General features: G+C 47.0%; 1 protein-coding gene across 5 annotated transcripts; it reads right to left on the minus strand.

Annotated features, from left to right (window-relative positions):
- Positions 1-356: 356 nt before the first annotated feature.
- LOC148507969 (uncharacterized) lies at positions 357-17,404 on the minus strand. Of its 5 annotated transcripts, XM_088445132.1 has the most exons (5): positions 16,471-16,711; positions 15,140-15,226; positions 14,980-15,038; positions 5,100-5,211; positions 357-1,518 (listed from the first exon to the last, which is right to left on the minus strand). In XM_088445132.1, exons 3-5 carry the CDS (start codon positions 14,980-14,982, stop codon positions 407-409), a joined length of 1,227 nt encoding a protein of 408 aa, XP_088301258.1. In that variant the 5' UTR covers positions 14,983-15,038; positions 15,140-15,226; positions 16,471-16,711; the 3' UTR covers positions 357-406. The 5 variants fall into 5 exon arrangements, with proteins under 5 accessions (XP_088301258.1, XP_088301254.1, XP_088301257.1 ...); XM_088445128.1 differs by lacking the exons at positions 14,980-15,038; positions 16,471-16,711 and adding an exon at positions 17,090-17,404; XM_088445131.1 differs by lacking the exons at positions 14,980-15,038; positions 16,471-16,711 and adding an exon at positions 16,837-16,875.
- Positions 17,405-17,539: the final 135 nt, after the last annotated feature.

Here is a 17,539-nt window from a genome sequence, read left to right on the forward strand (position 1 = left end):
TATATATATTTGTCTAACAATGTACTTATTGTCAATTTATAAAAATAGCCATATAGGATAGAGAACATATATATTAGAAAAAATAGCCATATATAAGAAAATTGCATTTGCACTTTAGCCACATTTTCGGAGCTTCATGAAAAAAACGACTCTCGGTGAGATAGGAACAGGAGATGGAATTAATAATATCAACTATATCCCACGGATCACACTAATAGAATAAGAGGTTCTACAATACATTACACATGAACAATCTGAGTCTTCAGTAAATCACACATATTATGCTTTTTTGTGGAAAATAAATATGAATATATTGTGTAGCTCCAATAAGTGTTGACAATATAGGATAGAGTAAATCATATATATGGCAACTTTTATTTGCAGCCAGCCTGTTTTATGTCCATCATCACTCGGATATCGCATTACTCTTGTGTATGGATTTCTGGTGTCTAATAAGATGATATTTACGTGCATAACATTTCTCACACTCAGAACATGGAAATTGTTTCTCACCTGTGTGGCTTAGCTGATGTCTATTAAGTTTTGATATCTTGGAAAAACATTTCCCACATTCAGGGCATGGAAACGGCTTCTCACCTGTGTGAGTTCTCTGATGCTTACGAAGATCCATTTTTTGCGCAAACCATTTCCCACACTCAGAGCATGGAAATGGCTTCTCACCCGTGTGAGTTCTCTGATGTTTAAGAAGATCTGCTTTCAAAGTAAAACGTTTCTCACACTCAGAACATGGAAAGGGTTTCTCTCCAGTGTGAGTTCGCTGATGTGCAACAAGAGCTGGTTTCGATGCAAAACATTTCCAACACTCAGAACATGAAAATGGCTTTTCACCTGTGTGAGTTCTCTGATGCAGAAGATGATGAGCTTTCATTGTAAAGCATTTCCCACATTCAGAACATGGAAATGGCTTCTCACCTGTGTGAGTTCTCTGATGTCGAAGAAGATGTGCTTTCAGTGTAAAACATTTCCCACATTCAGAACATGGAAACGGCCTCTCACCTGTGTGTGTTCTTTGATGTGCAACAAGATATGATTTAGATGCAAAACATTTCCCACACTCTGAGCATGGAAATGGTTGGTCACCTGTGTGAGTTCTCTCATGATGTTTAACAAGATATGATTTAGATGTAAAACATTTCCCACACTTTGAGCATGGAAATGGCCTCTCACCTGTGTGAGTTCTCTGATGTGTAACAAGATGTGATTTAGATGTAAAACACTTCCCACACTCTGAGCATGCAAATGGTCGCTCACCAGTGTGAGTTCTCTCATGTCTAACTAAGCGCGACTTATGTAGAAAACATTTATCACATTCAGAACAAGCAAATACTGTGCGACTTGTACTACATGAAGCGATATCGGAGTCATCAGTAGAAAATTCCTCATTATCAGAGGGATCAGGTGATACATCAGCACTGTGACGTACGCCATGCATATTTAGGGTAAGGGCGCTTTCTCCAGGAGAATTTTCTGTGATGCTGTCATCTTCTATTTTCAAATCTGAAAACAAAATGGGAAATCCATTAGAGGTGCTACTGCTATCCGTCCTTGTGCTGGTAATAAATGTATAGTAATAGATATCTTGTTTTTACACGAGGGATAATTTTTTTCATTAAATTTAAAGAATATTATTTGGTAAAACTAAAAACTTATTACCATTATATATGTGCAAATAGTACAGGATTTGCTAAAGCTGCAGCAAGTTGCAGCAATGAGTTTACAATTGAAGTTTTGCAGCTGGACACACAAGTAACAAACAAACCCCCAAAACACAGGGCAGCAGCCTCTATACAGATGTGTTCTTTTTTACTGCTACTACAGTCGCACCAAATAGCCTCTCTGAGCGCCCCAGGTCCTGTGCGACTCCAGCATCTTTCGCTGGAAATGTAAATCTTATTCGCACAACTGAAACACATAGAAGTAACAAAACTACATTGCTAGCATACCCTGATCAATGGGGTGTGCGGCATATGTGCCTCTATGTGCCACGGGTCTTAATCTTTGTATAAAGGGCCCCGATTCGAGCGTCTGCGGCTTTTTCCCCACGCCAAGTTCCTGCGTATACATATGTGTGTAAAAGTAATCTGCATGGTCACAGCTTAGCGTATTTTGGTACAAAATTTTAGAAAAATACGCTACGCGGCTCCTCTCGGGGCATCTCAAGTCATCTGGCGCATGGACATCCAGTGAAGACACATCTACATGTTCCATTTGTCAACTTCAAGCTTCCATGCTGACAAGCCCAGAATGGAAAGGGCAGCGGTTGGACAGAGTGAGTATGAGTGCAAAGCCTCCATACTGAAGGAATTATTACACAAGGGAGCTAATGAGTGTTCACGTGATACTGCACAAGGAGGATAATGGGTAATGTCACACAGGGTATCATTCCAATGCTTAGTGATGGAATCTCTATGACGATGTCACTTGTACTGATAGGAGGATCACCAGAGTGTGGGGAGGCTGGCAGCATACAAAGAACAGGAGACTGGTCACGTCTCTGGGCTGGTAACACACAGTGTCATGATGTGAGGGGGAGAGCAGGAGTATAATAGGGGCTGATGGCTCCTAAGTCTCCCACTCGGCAGATACTTTCCCTCAACAGTCTGTACTGACAGAGGAGGGTGTAGGATAAGAGATTACTGTAGTGTAGGGTAAGAGATGGCTGTAGTGACAGAGGAAGGTGTAGGATAAGAGATGGCTGTAGTGACAGAGCAGGGTGTAAGATAAGTGATTGCTGTAGTGACAGAGGAGGGTGTAGGATAAGAGATTGCTGTAGTGACAGAGGAAGGTGTACGATAAGAGATTGCTGTAGTGACAGAGGAGGGTGTAGGCTAAGAGATGGCTGTAGTGACAGAGGAGGGTGTAGGATAAGAGAGTGTTGTAGTGTAGGCTAAGAGATGGCTGTAGTGACAGAGGAAGGTGTAGGATAGGAGATGGCTGTAGTGACAGAGCAGGGTGTAAGATAAGAGATTGCTGTAGTGACAGAGGAGGGTGTAGGATAAGAGATTGCTGTAGTGACAGAGGAGGGTGTAGGATAAGAGATTGCTGTAGTCACAGAGGAGGGTGTAGGATAAGAGATTGCTGTAGTCACAGAGGAGGGTGTAGGATAAGAGATGGCTGTAGTGACAGAGGAGGGTGTAGGATAAGAGATTGCTGTAGTGACAGAGGAGGGTGTAGGATAAGAGATTGCTGTAGTGACAGAGGAGGGTGTAGGATAAGAGATGGCTGTAGTGACAGAGGAGGGTGTAGGATAAGAGATGGCTGTAGTGACAGAGGAGGGTGTAGGATAAGAGATTGCTGTAGTGACAGAGGAGGGTGTAGGATAAGAGATTGCTGTAGTGACAGAGAAGGGTGTAGGATAAGAGATTGCTGTAGTGACAGAGGAGGGTGTAGGATAAGAGATTACTGTAGTGACAGAGAAGGGTGTAGGTTAAGAGATTGCAGTAGTGACAGAGGAGGGTGTAGGATAAGAGATTGCTGTAGTGACAGAGGAGGGTGCAGGATAAGAGATGGCTGTAGTGACAGAGGAGGGTGTAGGATAAGAGATGGCTGTAGTGACAGAGGAGGGTGTAGGATAAGAGATGGCTGTAGTGACAGAGAAGGGTGTAGGATAAGAGATTGCTGTAGTGACAGAGGAGGGTGCAGGATAAGAGATGGCTGTAGTGACAGAGGAGGGTGTAGGATAAGAGATTGCTGTAGTGACAGAGGAGGGTGTAGGATAAGAGATTGCTGTAGTGACAGAGGAGGGTGCAGGATAAGAGATGGCTGTAGTGACAGAGGAGGGTGTAGGATAAGAGATGGCTGTAGTGACAGAGGAGGGTGTAGGATAAGAGATGGCTGTAGTGACAGAGGAGGGTGTAGGATAAGAGATGGCTGTAGTGACAGAGGAAGGTGTAATATAAGAGATGGCTGTAGTGACAGAGGAGGGTGTAGGATAAGAGAGTGCTGTAGTGACAGAGGAGGGTGTAGGATAAGAGAGTGCTGTAGTGACAGAGGAGGGTGTAGGATAAGAGAGTGCTGTAGTGACAGAGGAGGGTGTAGGATAAGAGAGTGCTGTAGTGACAGAGGAGGGTGTAGGATAAGAGATGGCTGTAGTGACAGAGGAGGGTGTAGGATAAGAGATTGCTGTAGTGACAGAGGAGGGTGTAGGATAAGAGAGTGCTGTAGTGACAGAGGAGGGTGTAGGATAAGAGATGGCTGTAGTGACAGAGGAGGGTGTAGGATAAGAGATGGCTGTAGTGACAGAGAAGGGTGTAGGATAAGAGATTGCTGTAGTGACAGAGGAGGGTGCAGGATAAGAGATGGCTGTAGTGACAGAGGAGGGTGTAGGATAAGAGATTGCTGTAGTGACAGAGGAGGGTGTAGGATAAGAGATTGCTGTAGTGACAGAGGAGGGTGCAGGATAAGAGATGGCTGTAGTGACAGAGGAGGGTGTAGGATAAGAGAGTGCTGTAGTGACAGAGGAGGGTGTAGGATAAGAGATGGCTGTAGTGACAGAGGAGGGTGTAGGATAAGAGATGGCTGTAGTGACAAAGGAGGGTGTAAGATAGATGGCTGTAGTGACAGAGGAGGGTGTAGGATAAGAGAGTGCTGTAGTGACAGAGGAGGGTGTAGGAGAAGAGATTGCTGTAGTGACAGAGGAGGGTGCAGGATAAGAGATGGCTGTAGTGACAGAGGAGGGTGTAGGATAAGAGATTGCTGTAGTGACAGAGGAGGGTGCAGGATAAGAGATGGCTGTAGTGACAGAGGAGGGTGTAGGATAAGAGATTGCTGTAGTGACAGAGGAGGGTGTAGGATAAGAGATGGCTGTAGTGACAGAGGAAGGTGTAATATAAGAGATGGCTGTAGTGACAGAGGAGGGTGTAGGATAAGAGAGTGCTGTAGTGACAGAGGAGGGTGTAGGATAAGAGAGTGCTGTAGTGACAGAGGAGGGTGTAGGATAAGAGATGGCTGTAGTGACAGAGGAGGGTGTAGGATAAGAGATGGCTGTAGTGACAGAGGAGGGTGTAGGATAAGAGATTGCTGTAGTGACAGAACAAGGAGAATATGTGACTGTTCTGTACTTAGTGATTATTACTCACCTGTGCTGATAGCTGTAGGGATTTCCTCCTCCTTACACTGCTGATCACACATCACAGACGTCTCCTCTTCTCCCTCTACATTTTCTTCTTTTATATTAGTCAGTTCTTCACCCTAATTAACCCACAAAACAATAAAACACAATAATAATGTCAGATTATCAGTAAATCAGATTAAACAGAAGATCAGTGTATTAGACACACACACAGGTGCTCTATGTTTATACAGCAGAAAGTCACTTTGGTACAAGATAAAACCTTAATTACTATCTACTTGATGCTCCTATCTGCTATTGTTGTATTTGTTGACGTGAACGGTTGGCAAGTATCCTGCAGGGTCAGCGATGTCAGAGCCGCCGGTCAGATCCGCCTTTATTGTACTGCGGTCTGGGCAGCGCTGAGCTGTTCCGGAAGGCTCAGGTGCGCCCGGGCTGTGACCTATGTAGACGCAGCGTAGTAATGTGATGGGTGATGATAGGGGGGTGGCTTAGCGCAAATACTGAGATGTTCCATCTAATGGGCTGGTTGGGGACTATCGCAGGTGTATCGTTGAAAGCTGTTGCGGACAGAGACGCTCAGCTGTTCACTTAGCATGGTGGTACTCGGATGGAAAAACAGCACCTGACACAGGACAGGTGCAAGTTTAGATGGTGAGACAGATAGTGGTATTATATATATATATATATATATATATATACACACCGATCAGCCATAACATTAAAACTACCTGCCGGATATTGTGTAGTTCCCCCTTGTGCCACCAGAACAGCTCTGACCAGTCGGGCCATGGACTCCACAAGACCTCTGAATGTGTCCTATGGTATCTGGCACCAAGACGTTAGCAGCAGAGTCGGTCAGTCCTGTAAGATGTGAGCTGGGGCCTCCATGGCTCAGACTTGTTTTGTCCAACACATCCCACACATGCTGGATCTAACTGAGATCTGCGGAGTCTGGAGGCCAAGTCATCACCTTGAGCTCTTTCTCATGTTCCTGATCAATGTTTGCAGTGTGGCAGCCGGGCGCATTATCCTGCTGAGAGAGGCCACTGCCATCAGGGAATACTGTTGCCATGAAGGGGTGCACGGTCTGCAGCAATGGTTAGGTAGCTGGTACGTGTCAGAGTAACACCCACATGAATGCCAGGGCCCAAGGTTTCCCAGCAGAACATGGCCCAGAGCATCACCATGCCTCCGCCGGCTTGCCTACTTCCCATAGTGCATCCTGGTGCCAGCTCTTCCCTAGGTAAGCTACGCACACACGCACCCGGCCATCCACATGATATAAAAGGAAACGTTATTCCTCAGACCAGGTCACCTTCTACCATTGCTCCATGGTCTAGTACATGCCCATTGTAGGCGCTTTCCACGATAGACAGGAGTCATCATGTGCACTGTGACCGGTCTGCTGCTACGGACACCATACACAGCCAGCTGCAACGCACTGTGTGTACTGACACCTTTCTATCATAGGCAACTTTATCAGCTATTTGTGCTACAGCAGCTCTTCTGTGGGACAGGACCAGACGGGCTAGCCTTCACTCCCCTCGCACATCAATGACCCTTGGACGCAAATTACCTTGTCATTGGTTCACCGGTTGTCCTTCCTTGGACTATTGGTAGCTACTAACCACTGCATCCCGGAACACCCCACAAGACCTGCCGTTTGGAGATGCTCTGACCCTGTTGTCTAGCCATCACATTTTGGCCCTTATTAAAGTCGCTCAGATCCATACACTTGCCCATTTTTCCAACACATCATCTTCAAAAGTGCTCACTTGCTGCCCAATCTGTCATAACCCTTCCCGGGTGCCATTGTAGAGCGATAATCAATGTTATTTACATCCTCTGTCAGTGGTTTTAATGTTAAGGCTGAGCTGTGTGTGTAGGGGTGGAACTATCCAATACAATGTAGACGTACCAGAATAAATATAGGTGCAGCTAAACAGATAAGCTATAAACATCCAGCGTAACGCAGGCATGCCAGAAATGTATAACTTGTTTATACACTTACCAAATAGTACTGTAACTAGTACACTAGAGGGAGCCCTTTCCTCCTCCTATTTTATATGTGTACACACCCAACATCTTCCCACTAGTACGTTACCCCCCCAGTATAGCACTTGTCCAGACACTGATGTGCAATGCATTACACGCCCAGGGCAGTAACTCTTCCGGTGCAGAGGCAGCTATATTTGGCACATGTGGGGCAAGAGGATCCTTCTAAGTTCACTAAAAAAAGACTGAAGTCCATGCAGAATTGAAGGCAAGTTGGCTGCGAATTCCTCCGAAACGCGTGTACAGTACAAAATGCGGAATTCCCGAGGACGCATCTATGTGACTGCGGTACGCCTATCCGGGTTGGGTACAGGATGCCGGCGCTCAGGGTCCAGCATTCAGAATCCCGACACTGGCATCCTGGCAGGGTTAGGATACACATGCAGTTAAGTATTTTATCCCTCTCCCTCCCCCTCAAGGACTAGAACAGATATTAGACTATGGGGTCTATTTACTAAGCATTGTTAGGAGATAAAGTGAACGGTGATGAGGTACCAGCCAATAAGCTCCTAACTGCCATGTCACGGGCAGTGTTTGAAAAATGGCAGTTAGGTGATAAGGTACCAGCCAATCAGCTCCTAACTGCCATTTTTCAAACACTGCCTGTGACATGGCAGTTAGGAGCTGATTGGCTGGTACCTTATCACCTAACAAAGCTTAATAAATAGACCCCTATATATGGTAATAGAGTTAGTAGAGAAACACATGTTTACTAAAAAGGAAGTTGCTATTGTTCTGCCAGAAGCAGAGTGTATTTGGGAGGAGCGAGTTTGAAAAATGTATAAAAGTGTCTGTCTTATAATAACCATCATAACTGGCATTCTAACTCTCAGTGTGCTGTGTCCACTTAGTAAAGGGCTGATCTTTAAATAAAATAACCAATATAGTTTATAATTGGAATTTGAATATTATAGCATCAAAGAGGCAAAGTCCTATTAAACAGGGGACATAATTAGAGACCACAATTACAGTAGCCTTCATTCTAGCACCCTGCACCTGTCACAACCTGTGCAGTTCCTCTTTCCTGCCTGGGGTGTTACTTTCTGCTGTGAGGCTTCTAGCACACTCTGGTCTGTATCTGAGCAGTTTGTTGCATCAGCTGAGTGTCCTAGAAGTATCAAAGCAGAGAGCGACACCCCAGGCAGGAAGGAGGAACTACACGGGTTGTGACAGGTGCTGGGTTCTAGAATGACACTACACAAACACTAATGATGGAGACTGTCTGCCAGACTCCCTCACCTCCCCAGACAGGTCCCTGTGTTAGTAATAGAGATAATAGTGATGTCACTGTGACACTCCCAGACCCCCTCACCTCCCCAGTCAGGACCCTGTGTTAGTAATAGAGATAATAGTGATGTCACTGTGACACTCCCAGACTCCCCTCACCTCCCCAGTCCATAGGTGGTCCACAGGGTTGACCTTGGGGTATAGTTTGGGAACCAAATCCGGGCACCACGCAGTTAAAGCTTTTAGCTCCCAGGATGCACTGGGTCCACTATCCCTTTAACCCCACCCCCAAGCCAGAGGCACCTCAGTTAAAGTTGGTGCCCGGCCGGAGTCGGGTCACCCTTGGCGCAGGGTGGCTGCTTAGCAGCCCTTAAGCTTAAAATTTATTTTAAGAGTTTTTATTATTCTTTTTTTTTTACTACTCCTCTTCAGAGCGGCAGTATCAGACTGTCCAATGGACGTCTAAGCTGCCGCTCCTACAACCCGCTGGCGCTGCAACGCCAGTACAGACCTGGGGATCGCAGCGGGACCCCAGAGTCTTAACTAGCCGGGCTCTGGAGGAATCCCTGGGCTGCTGCCGGATCGACGGGGACAGGTAAGTCGGGTGGTCACCGCTTGCGGTGACCCGCGTGTGCATGCAGCCTTATGCCTCCGGTCTCTGGGGACAGACCGGAGGAGCTAGCGGCGGGCTCCCCCTCCATGGAGGCATACCCCGCGTGTCCACTAGCCCACCAGGGATTATAGCGGCGGCGGGTGCCGGCATCCCGGGGGGTTAATTGCTAGCCAGGGGAGGAAGCCTTCCCTGTCTAGCAGCTCCTCCCCTCAGCTCAGCGCGCCTTTCAATACTACAGTCTGGCATCGCTGAGCTGCTTCCTCCGCGGGCCACGCTTCTTCTGAGGTCTCCAGCGGCCATTTTCTCTCTGTGGTGCTGCAGAACTCCTAGGATGAAAGTGAGCCCAGTCCCCCTGCGTACCTGGCCATTTGGGTGAGTGTACACAGCGCTATAGCCTTCCCAGACACTGAATCTGGGCAGATGAATGTAGCGACATTGTGCAGTATATTATATGTCATGCAAATGTATGTATATATATTTTTCTGCATTGTATGTGACTTATGCTAGTGCTGACTGTCTGCTTTTTCTCTCACCTGTCAGTGTATATCTATCCCTTTTCTTTACAAGCTGCCCTAATACAGGTGTACCTGGGGTGGTTCTGAGACCTCACATATATATACTTGTTAATATTTGTGAGGTTGGTCACATACTGTTGCGTGCTGCACGTTGCCATATTTCCGTCAAGATGGTTAGTCAGATATGTCTGACCAGGGGATAGAGCGTGATACTGTACCCATTTTTGCTATCCTGCAAGTCATGGCCTGCATGTATTAGTGCGGAGGATTTGACTCAGAAAGGGTTATGTATGCGGCGCCATGTGGTGCCGGGCCCCTTGCACGACCCCCTTGGGCAGTTTATTTCTCAGGATCCTCTCCTTTTGCGGATCGCCGGGTGGGCCACATTGTCGTAACTCACTTGGGGTTACTTCACCATACTGCCCTTTTCATGTCAGGGTATCTCGCAGTTTCTTGCACTTTACCCCTGTGTCACAGACTATCACTCCCTGCCGGGGTTTTTCACAGCTTAATCAATCTCCACTGTTCTATAGAGTATGAACTGCTACCCTAAATAGCAGAGAAACGCGTTAAGGTACAGGGACACTCCGTCTTAGAGCAGCTGCATAAGACGACTTATTGCTGAAATATCAGGTCTCCTGACCAGAAGTTGGCTAAGTGTACTTTTCATCCTGCTCCCTCCTGTGAATTGTGCCATTCCTCTCCACTGTCAGCCTGCATACTGGAACAGCAGCAACAGAGGAAGCAGAGCTTTACTGCCCTCATCAGTGGCAGTTCATACTCTATAGAACAGTGGAGATTGATTAAGCAGAACCCCCACTATTTCCAGCAGCAACAGTGGTAAGATTGACTTTAAAATCTTCTGTCATCTATGGGCTGCTAATATGGATTAATTTATGGACACTAACTATAAAGAGAGTGGAGATTTAACACTGATGGTGAAATTACTTTCTCTGGAGAGAAGGATAAGACTATCCATATAAAGGCAACTGAACATCATTTTGTCTAAAAAGCACACTAATTGACTGCTCCCAAAATTGAGTTCTCATTAGACGGAGTTCATTAATTTCTTAGCATTTTATTAACTACTTCTGAGGATATATCAGTATGTCTTTTAATGTATACTAATACTTATTGTGCTAACTGCTATTTTATGAATGTGTCTATAGATATATGTTTTGTTTATTAAATATCTTTTTGATATCTTGATATATTTTTTGCGCTCCTTATTATTGTATAATAGTTTTTGCTTGTTCGTTTAGAGTATTACAGATTTACTCTGTAGGAGCAGCAGGAAATCACTGTCATTTTAACTTAATTGCAGATTAATTTTATATTAAGAGTTTTATTATATATGCGCCTGAATTTTTTTTTTTTTTTTTTTTTTTTATTGGTTATAGAGAATGTCGATCCTACACCTGTATCATACATTCCCCATTTCTGCCCAGCAGGTGGATCTTAGGGCGGGAGTCTGGCTGTCGCCAGATACGAGGAGTCACATAGGCCTCCTGTTTCCCATTCCTTGAGGGTCATCACAAGTAATAGAAATCACCTCCTGGGGTGGATTTGTATGTTAATCGTCGGGTTACAGGCATTAATACGTCTCCCATCCCGGCCTGGACGGATTTTACGGATCCGTAGGTGGTACTTTGCCTGAAATCAATATACTCGTTTTCAGGGCCTGTTGCCTGTCCTACCATGGCCATCGCATGGTTGGTTAATACTATTGCATACTGGGCTGATGCATTTGTAATGTTTTTTCCCTCCAACACGTCTGGAGTTCAAATGTCTTTTGCCGCTCACATAAAATATGCAGTTGTCATATGTGGGAATACCTACATTGGATGCCAGTCTTCTAACCTTCTGGGTTTCGGCTGCGACTGTATCCGCCGCAATACCCTATGGCTGCGTTATGGGAAACCAGAAGTGCGGACACCTTCCATGGGGAAGTTCTTGTTTGGTTCTGACCTTGATAAGATTGTTGCATCATTGGCAGTATCACTAATGGGAAGATACCGTCTTTAGCTACTCCCACTACATTCGGACTAAATCTGTTAGGTCTTTTGGTCCTCAGGGTCAGCCTAGAGGCCTGTTTTTTTCCTAGGCTGTCGGCCCTCCATGGGGGCCACCATATCCAGTTCGAGCAGTCCTGGACTTCCAGACAACCCTGCTTCTACGCCTAAGGATAAACCTTCAGCCTGACGGGACAGGTCTACATCTGGGGGATTCCAGAGTGAGATACCGATTCTCAGTTCACCCAGTGCTGGTGTCAAGTCACCACGGATGCTTGGGTAGGAGTCGTAATCTCTCACGGGTACGGCCTCTCATTGCTCAGGCGGCCTCCTCACAGGTGTTGTTACACGGGCCCTTCTTCAGACCCGATCAGGGCCTTACAAATCCAGAAAGCTATACAGTCTTTGCGGTAAGCAGAGCTATTTCGGCCAGCCTCACTATCTCAGCGAGGGACTGGTTGTTCTACTTTCTTTCTGAGGCAGTGGCCGACTGGTCCTCATTTGCCTATCCTCTGTCTCAAATTCCAAGGGTGTCTGGACTCAGGAGGAGTCCACCATGCTCCATCATCCGATGTTTGGAACCTGGGGACTTTCTGGTATATCTGAGTATTCAGGACACGTACCTACGGGTACATATAGAGCCCTCTCATCAGCATGGGTTCAGGTTTGCTGTGCCACAGCAACATTTGCAATTTTCGGGCTCTGCCTTTTGGGACTGTCCTCAGCCCCACCGGGGTTTACCAGCTTTATGGATTTTCTGACAGTTCACCTGTTCAGTGTATCCGACTGCTCCATTATCTGCACGGCCTCCTGCTTTTAGCAGGATCACTGAGGTACTTTACCGCCAGGTCAGGATAACCGTGGCTTCTTCTCGGCACAGATACTTAATCAACGGGGAAACAGTCCTCCCTGCATCCCTCACATGGTATTCTTCATCTGGGAGCCGTGCTGGAGTCTCAGAATCTGAGAATTTTTCTGGTGTAAGACAAGATCTCCACTCTTCAACTTGGAGTGTGCGGATGTTTACACAGTCGACATATGTCATTACTCTCTGTGATGCGCGGTCAATTATCCAGAGGGTCTACTTTTTGGCAGGGTGGAATGTGCTCAGTTCCATTCCAGGCCTTGCCATAATTGACTTCTCTCCAGATGGATCGAGTTTTTTCCATCGGATCGCTGTTCAAACGATGATGCTCTCTCCGGAGGCGAATCTGTCTCTGTCCGGGTGGCTACGGCCATCTCGTCCAGGGTATTCTTTGCTACAGACAGTGTCTGGTCCGTATTCGTTTCGGGGCAGTTGGACGTCTCTCGCTTCCACCCTGCCACTTAACTTGTTGGAACTTTAGGCTGTCTTGGGCCTTCACTCTGGCCTAACACATATGTCACGGTAAACCTGAATAGGTTCAGTCCGACAGTGTCACAACAGTGGCTTCCGTCTACGCAACACTGGTAGTTGGGTGGTAATGACAGGAATGTCATACATTCGGACATAGTCCAAGGGTCTCCTCCTGGCCATCTCTGCAGTGTTCATTCCGGGAGCTCTCCATTGGGAAGTGGGCTTCCTCAGCCATCACGACATGCATCCCGGGGACTAGTCTCTTCTCCAAGAGAAGTTTCAACTCCTGGTGAGCAGAGGGGGCCTTCCTGAGGTGATTGATCCTCATGGCCTTCTGACTCTATCACACACTGCCGGTGTTACAGTCCAGCTCTAGGGGTACTGAAGCTACCTTTAGTGACTCTTTGTCAGTGAAGTGGTCCTTCCACTTTGTGTACCTGGGTCCTCCGGTCTCCCTTCTTCCTCGAGGTCTTCGGAAGTTTAATTTGAGACGGTGGGGCTTTCCTTCTGGTGGCTCCACTTCGTCCCAGTCGTTACTGGTACTAAGATTTTCGGAGTCTCCTCATCGATGCTCCATTCCTACTGCTTCACTATCCGGACCTGTTGTCTCAGGGTCCTTGTTTTTCCCTGGACCTGGATCGTTTGTCTTTGACTGCGTCTCTACTGTGGTCCTAGGGCTTCCCTGGCTCTGTCATCATTGAGATGTTTAGAGCAGATAGGCCAGACTTTGCTGGGATCTACCACAGACTGTGGCATACATAATTCTTATGGTATCGTACCTGTCGCTACGGTCCTCCGGTGATTAGGATTTCCAGAGGTTCTGGCATTCCTTACAGCTGGCTTGAGTATCGCCCTCTGCCTGGCCTTCCTGTCAGTGAGGATCTCTGCACTGTCAGTTTGGTTTGGATGTGGAATTACTCCACTCTCTGGTATCCGGTTCATCCTTCAGGGTGTTTTTTATGGATTATGCCTCCCTTTATCTCCCTTAGGGGCTCCTTGGGATTTAGTAGTGGTTCTTCGTGCCCTCCTGGGACTTTCATTTGAACCACTAGCCTTGATAGCCATTACATGGTCTATAGATTAGGCTGTCTCTCTCTCTTATGGCGTTTGCATCCGCCAGGAGAGTGTCGGAATTGGGAGCGTTCTCAGGTGGCTCCCTCTACAGGATGGTTCACCATGTCAGGGGTGTGAGTTGCACTCGCCCTGGGTCTTTTCCTAAAGTGGTTTTTAAGTTCCATATTATTCTGGAACTTATGGAACTGACATTTTAGTCACCAGTCCTCTCGGCTGCTGTGGCCTCATTGACTGACTGTGGTCCGGCCTCTCCGGATTTATGTGATCCGTTCAGGTTCCTTCAGGTTCTCAGACTCCTTATTTGTGGTCTTTGGACTTCACAGGGAACGATGGCCGGCCGATATTTTGACATTGGCTAGATGACTTCGTATGACTCAGGGGCCTACACATAGGATAGGCCTTTCTGTTTTGGTTGATACTTATTCTACTTGGGCTGTGGGCCCCTCGTGGGCGGCTCACTGTGGCGCCTTGGCTGTTCTGCCTTGCAAAGTGGCCACGCGGTCTTCTGTCCACATCTTTTTAAGGTTCTATGCATTGGTTTCCTTTGCCTCTCAGGATGCATCCTTTGGGCGACGGATTCTCCTCTCAGCACAGGAGCGTCCCCACCCTTATAAGGACTGCTTTGGGACATCCCCAAGGTCAACCCTGTGGACCCTGAAGTAGAAAACAAGAGATATCGTAAGAACTTACCTTTGTTATCTCTGTTTCTACGAAGTCCATAGGGTCCACAGGGCGCCCGCCCTGATGCACCTGGCTTCATATGGGCTGTGTTACTGGTCACCGGTTTCCCGTCTCGTTCTCTGTGAGTATGGTTATTGAGTGTTCCAGTCTTCTCTCTCTCTTTCTTTCCTCCTCCGGCCTTTGGCTACTTACAAACTGAGGTGCCTCTGGCTTGGGGGTGGGGTTATAGGGAGAGTGGACCCAGTGCATCCTGGGAGCTAAAAGCTTTAACTGCGTGGTGCCCGGATTTGGTTCCCAACCTATACCCCAAGGTCAACCCTGTGGACCCTATGGACTTTGTAGAAACAGAGATAACAAAGGTAAGTTCTTACCATATCTCTTGTAGTCACTGTGACACTCCTAGACTCCCCTCACCTCCCCAGTCAGGTCCCTGTGTTAGTAATAGAGATAAGAGTGATGTCACTGTGACACTTCCAGACTAGATGAATAATCACTAAAATTAACTTTAATAAACATAATTTCATTTCTGACCTTGTATATTCTTAACGTTTCCATGATGGTATCTCTACAAGAGTCTTCTGGTTCTTGTCTTTGTGCCCTTCTCACAGCTTAATCACTCTGCAAATACAGTAGGTGACAATAACCACACATGTAAAACAAAGACTAATGGAGGGCATCCACTAGACGATTTTAGCAGGCGATTGAACAATAACGATATAGTTGTCGTTCAATCGTTTAAAAATCGTTTGCAAATCGTGCAGTAATTGTTTCTAACGATGTATGATGCGTGCTCCCGCTGGTCGTTTGATCGTCTCCTCTATCGACTGAACATGCAGGTCAATTTCACTTGATTGCTTACAAATCGTTTACACATCGTTCACGCTGAACGATCAAACGATGAACCACTATCTGCCCACTATAGCTGAAAGCTGTCAATCACAGATTGAAACAACATAGTTTATCGTTAGATCTTTTGCAAATCGTTCAGACTGAAAGATAAAATTTCAAGGGAAAAAATCTAGGGAAAATCGTTTAGAGATTGGACAGGGAGTAGATCGTCTAGTGGATGCCCCCCATAAGGAGCCCATTAAATTGTTATATTTAAAAACTGGATTTTTTCCAAAATCTATATCAGCATAGAATATATAGGTCTGTCTGAAGGCAGCTCAGTCTAGCTGGTCTATTTACTGAACTAGGGTAACCCCATTCCTTGGCAGAAGCCCCTGTTATCTCCCGGAGTATGCCAATTTGATACCACAGTACCCCACACTGATTATAATGCTCACAGCTAATAGGAGTAACAATACTAAGTGCAGTAAGGAATGAGCCCACTCCTGGAGATACAGAGCAATAATATACTGATAATGGCTAGGCAATACCATCACTTATACTTTCATCCGTCAAAGGACAATGTTATAACTGTTATCATGTAGACGGCATTGCATGCATAATCTCTTTAGGGTATTAATCATCCGGCCGATTGGAACTACTGCTATAACATGTAGAAACTAAAAGAGATCTTCCTGACACTTCTCCTGTTATCACATCTCCTTCCCCTTTCCATTCACTCCTCACTAGGGATGGACAGATCCATTCCCCGTACTCAGTGAAGTGTCTGGAGACACGACTCTTTAGAGCTGTAGGAAGCAGAGGTGCCGGCGCTGACAGCTCTGCCCCCCGCAGCCCAGATCATGCTTCTGCGCAGCACACCCCCGAAACCCTGGCAGTAGCAGCGTGACTCCGAGTGCGTCGCTGACAGCTCCGCCCCCTACACTGCTGATCCGGGCTGATCGTACTTCTGCACTGACAGGTGGGATCAGCAGTCCCTGTCCATTGTAAACTTGTGAGCAGGGCCCTCTTACCTTTATGTGTCTTTTACAGCCCAGTCTTGTTCTATTAATGTTGATTCAAATTGTAAAGTGCAACGGAATATGCTGCGCTATATAAGTAACTGTTAATAATAAAAAAATAATAATAATAGGGGGCGGAGCTGCCACTGACTCAGCTCCCACTTATAGAGAGGATAGAGAGGAGAGTGTCTCCAATCATTCCAACATCTGAATGATTCCAGTCATTGTGTAGAGACGCTCACTCACTACCCATCTCTACTCCTCACACCTGCAGCACCCAACATGTGCTCACCCTCACTGCACCCCACCTTCACTGCATCCCACCTAGTACACACTATCTTTGCACGCCCTCAGTCACTGCACCCCACCCACACTCACCTTCACTGCATCCCACCCAGTACACGCCCTCACAGCAGCCTACCCTGTGCACAGTCCTCACTGCATCCCACCCAGTACACACCTTCACTGCATCCCACCCAGTACACACCTTCACTGCATCCCACCTACACTCACCTTCACTGCATCCCACCCAGTACACAGCCTCACTGCACCCCACGTCGTGCACAACCTCAGTCACTGCACCCCAGACACGCACAGTCGCTCACCCTCACTGCACCCCACCCACGCTCACCTTCACTGCATCCCACCACGTTAACAGCCTCTCCAAAAGCTGTGGGACTTTGCTAGGCCGCCACCGCCCGCTGATTTCTTCCCCTTTTCTGGAGACCACAGAAAAATGGCCGACGCGCGTCTGCAGTGAGGACACTAGTAACAGCAATAAATGTTACTCTAGTGACTGCCAATGTACTGTATATCGGGGCTGCTGGGGCGGTTACTTAGCGAGGTCTGCGAGAAGCGGCCACCGCTGTCCTTGTATCCACAGCAGCGTCCAACGTGGGCCGCGCTGCCCGTGTATGGATGACCGAGCGCGGCAGCCCCGACATACATGATACTGGCAGTCACTAGACACTAGAGCAACATACGTATCTAATGTCCTCACTGCAGAACCGCGGCGGCCATTTTTCTGTGGTCTCCAGAATAGTGGTGGCGGCGGCGGCCTAGCAAAGTCCCAGAGCTTTTG

The sequence above is a fragment of the Taudactylus pleione genome, unplaced genomic scaffold (genome assembly GCF_031769625.1).
Source record: "Taudactylus pleione unplaced genomic scaffold, aTauple2 ptg000377l, whole genome shotgun sequence".
In the NCBI taxonomy this organism is placed as follows: domain Eukaryota; kingdom Metazoa; phylum Chordata; class Amphibia; order Anura; family Myobatrachidae; genus Taudactylus; species Taudactylus pleione.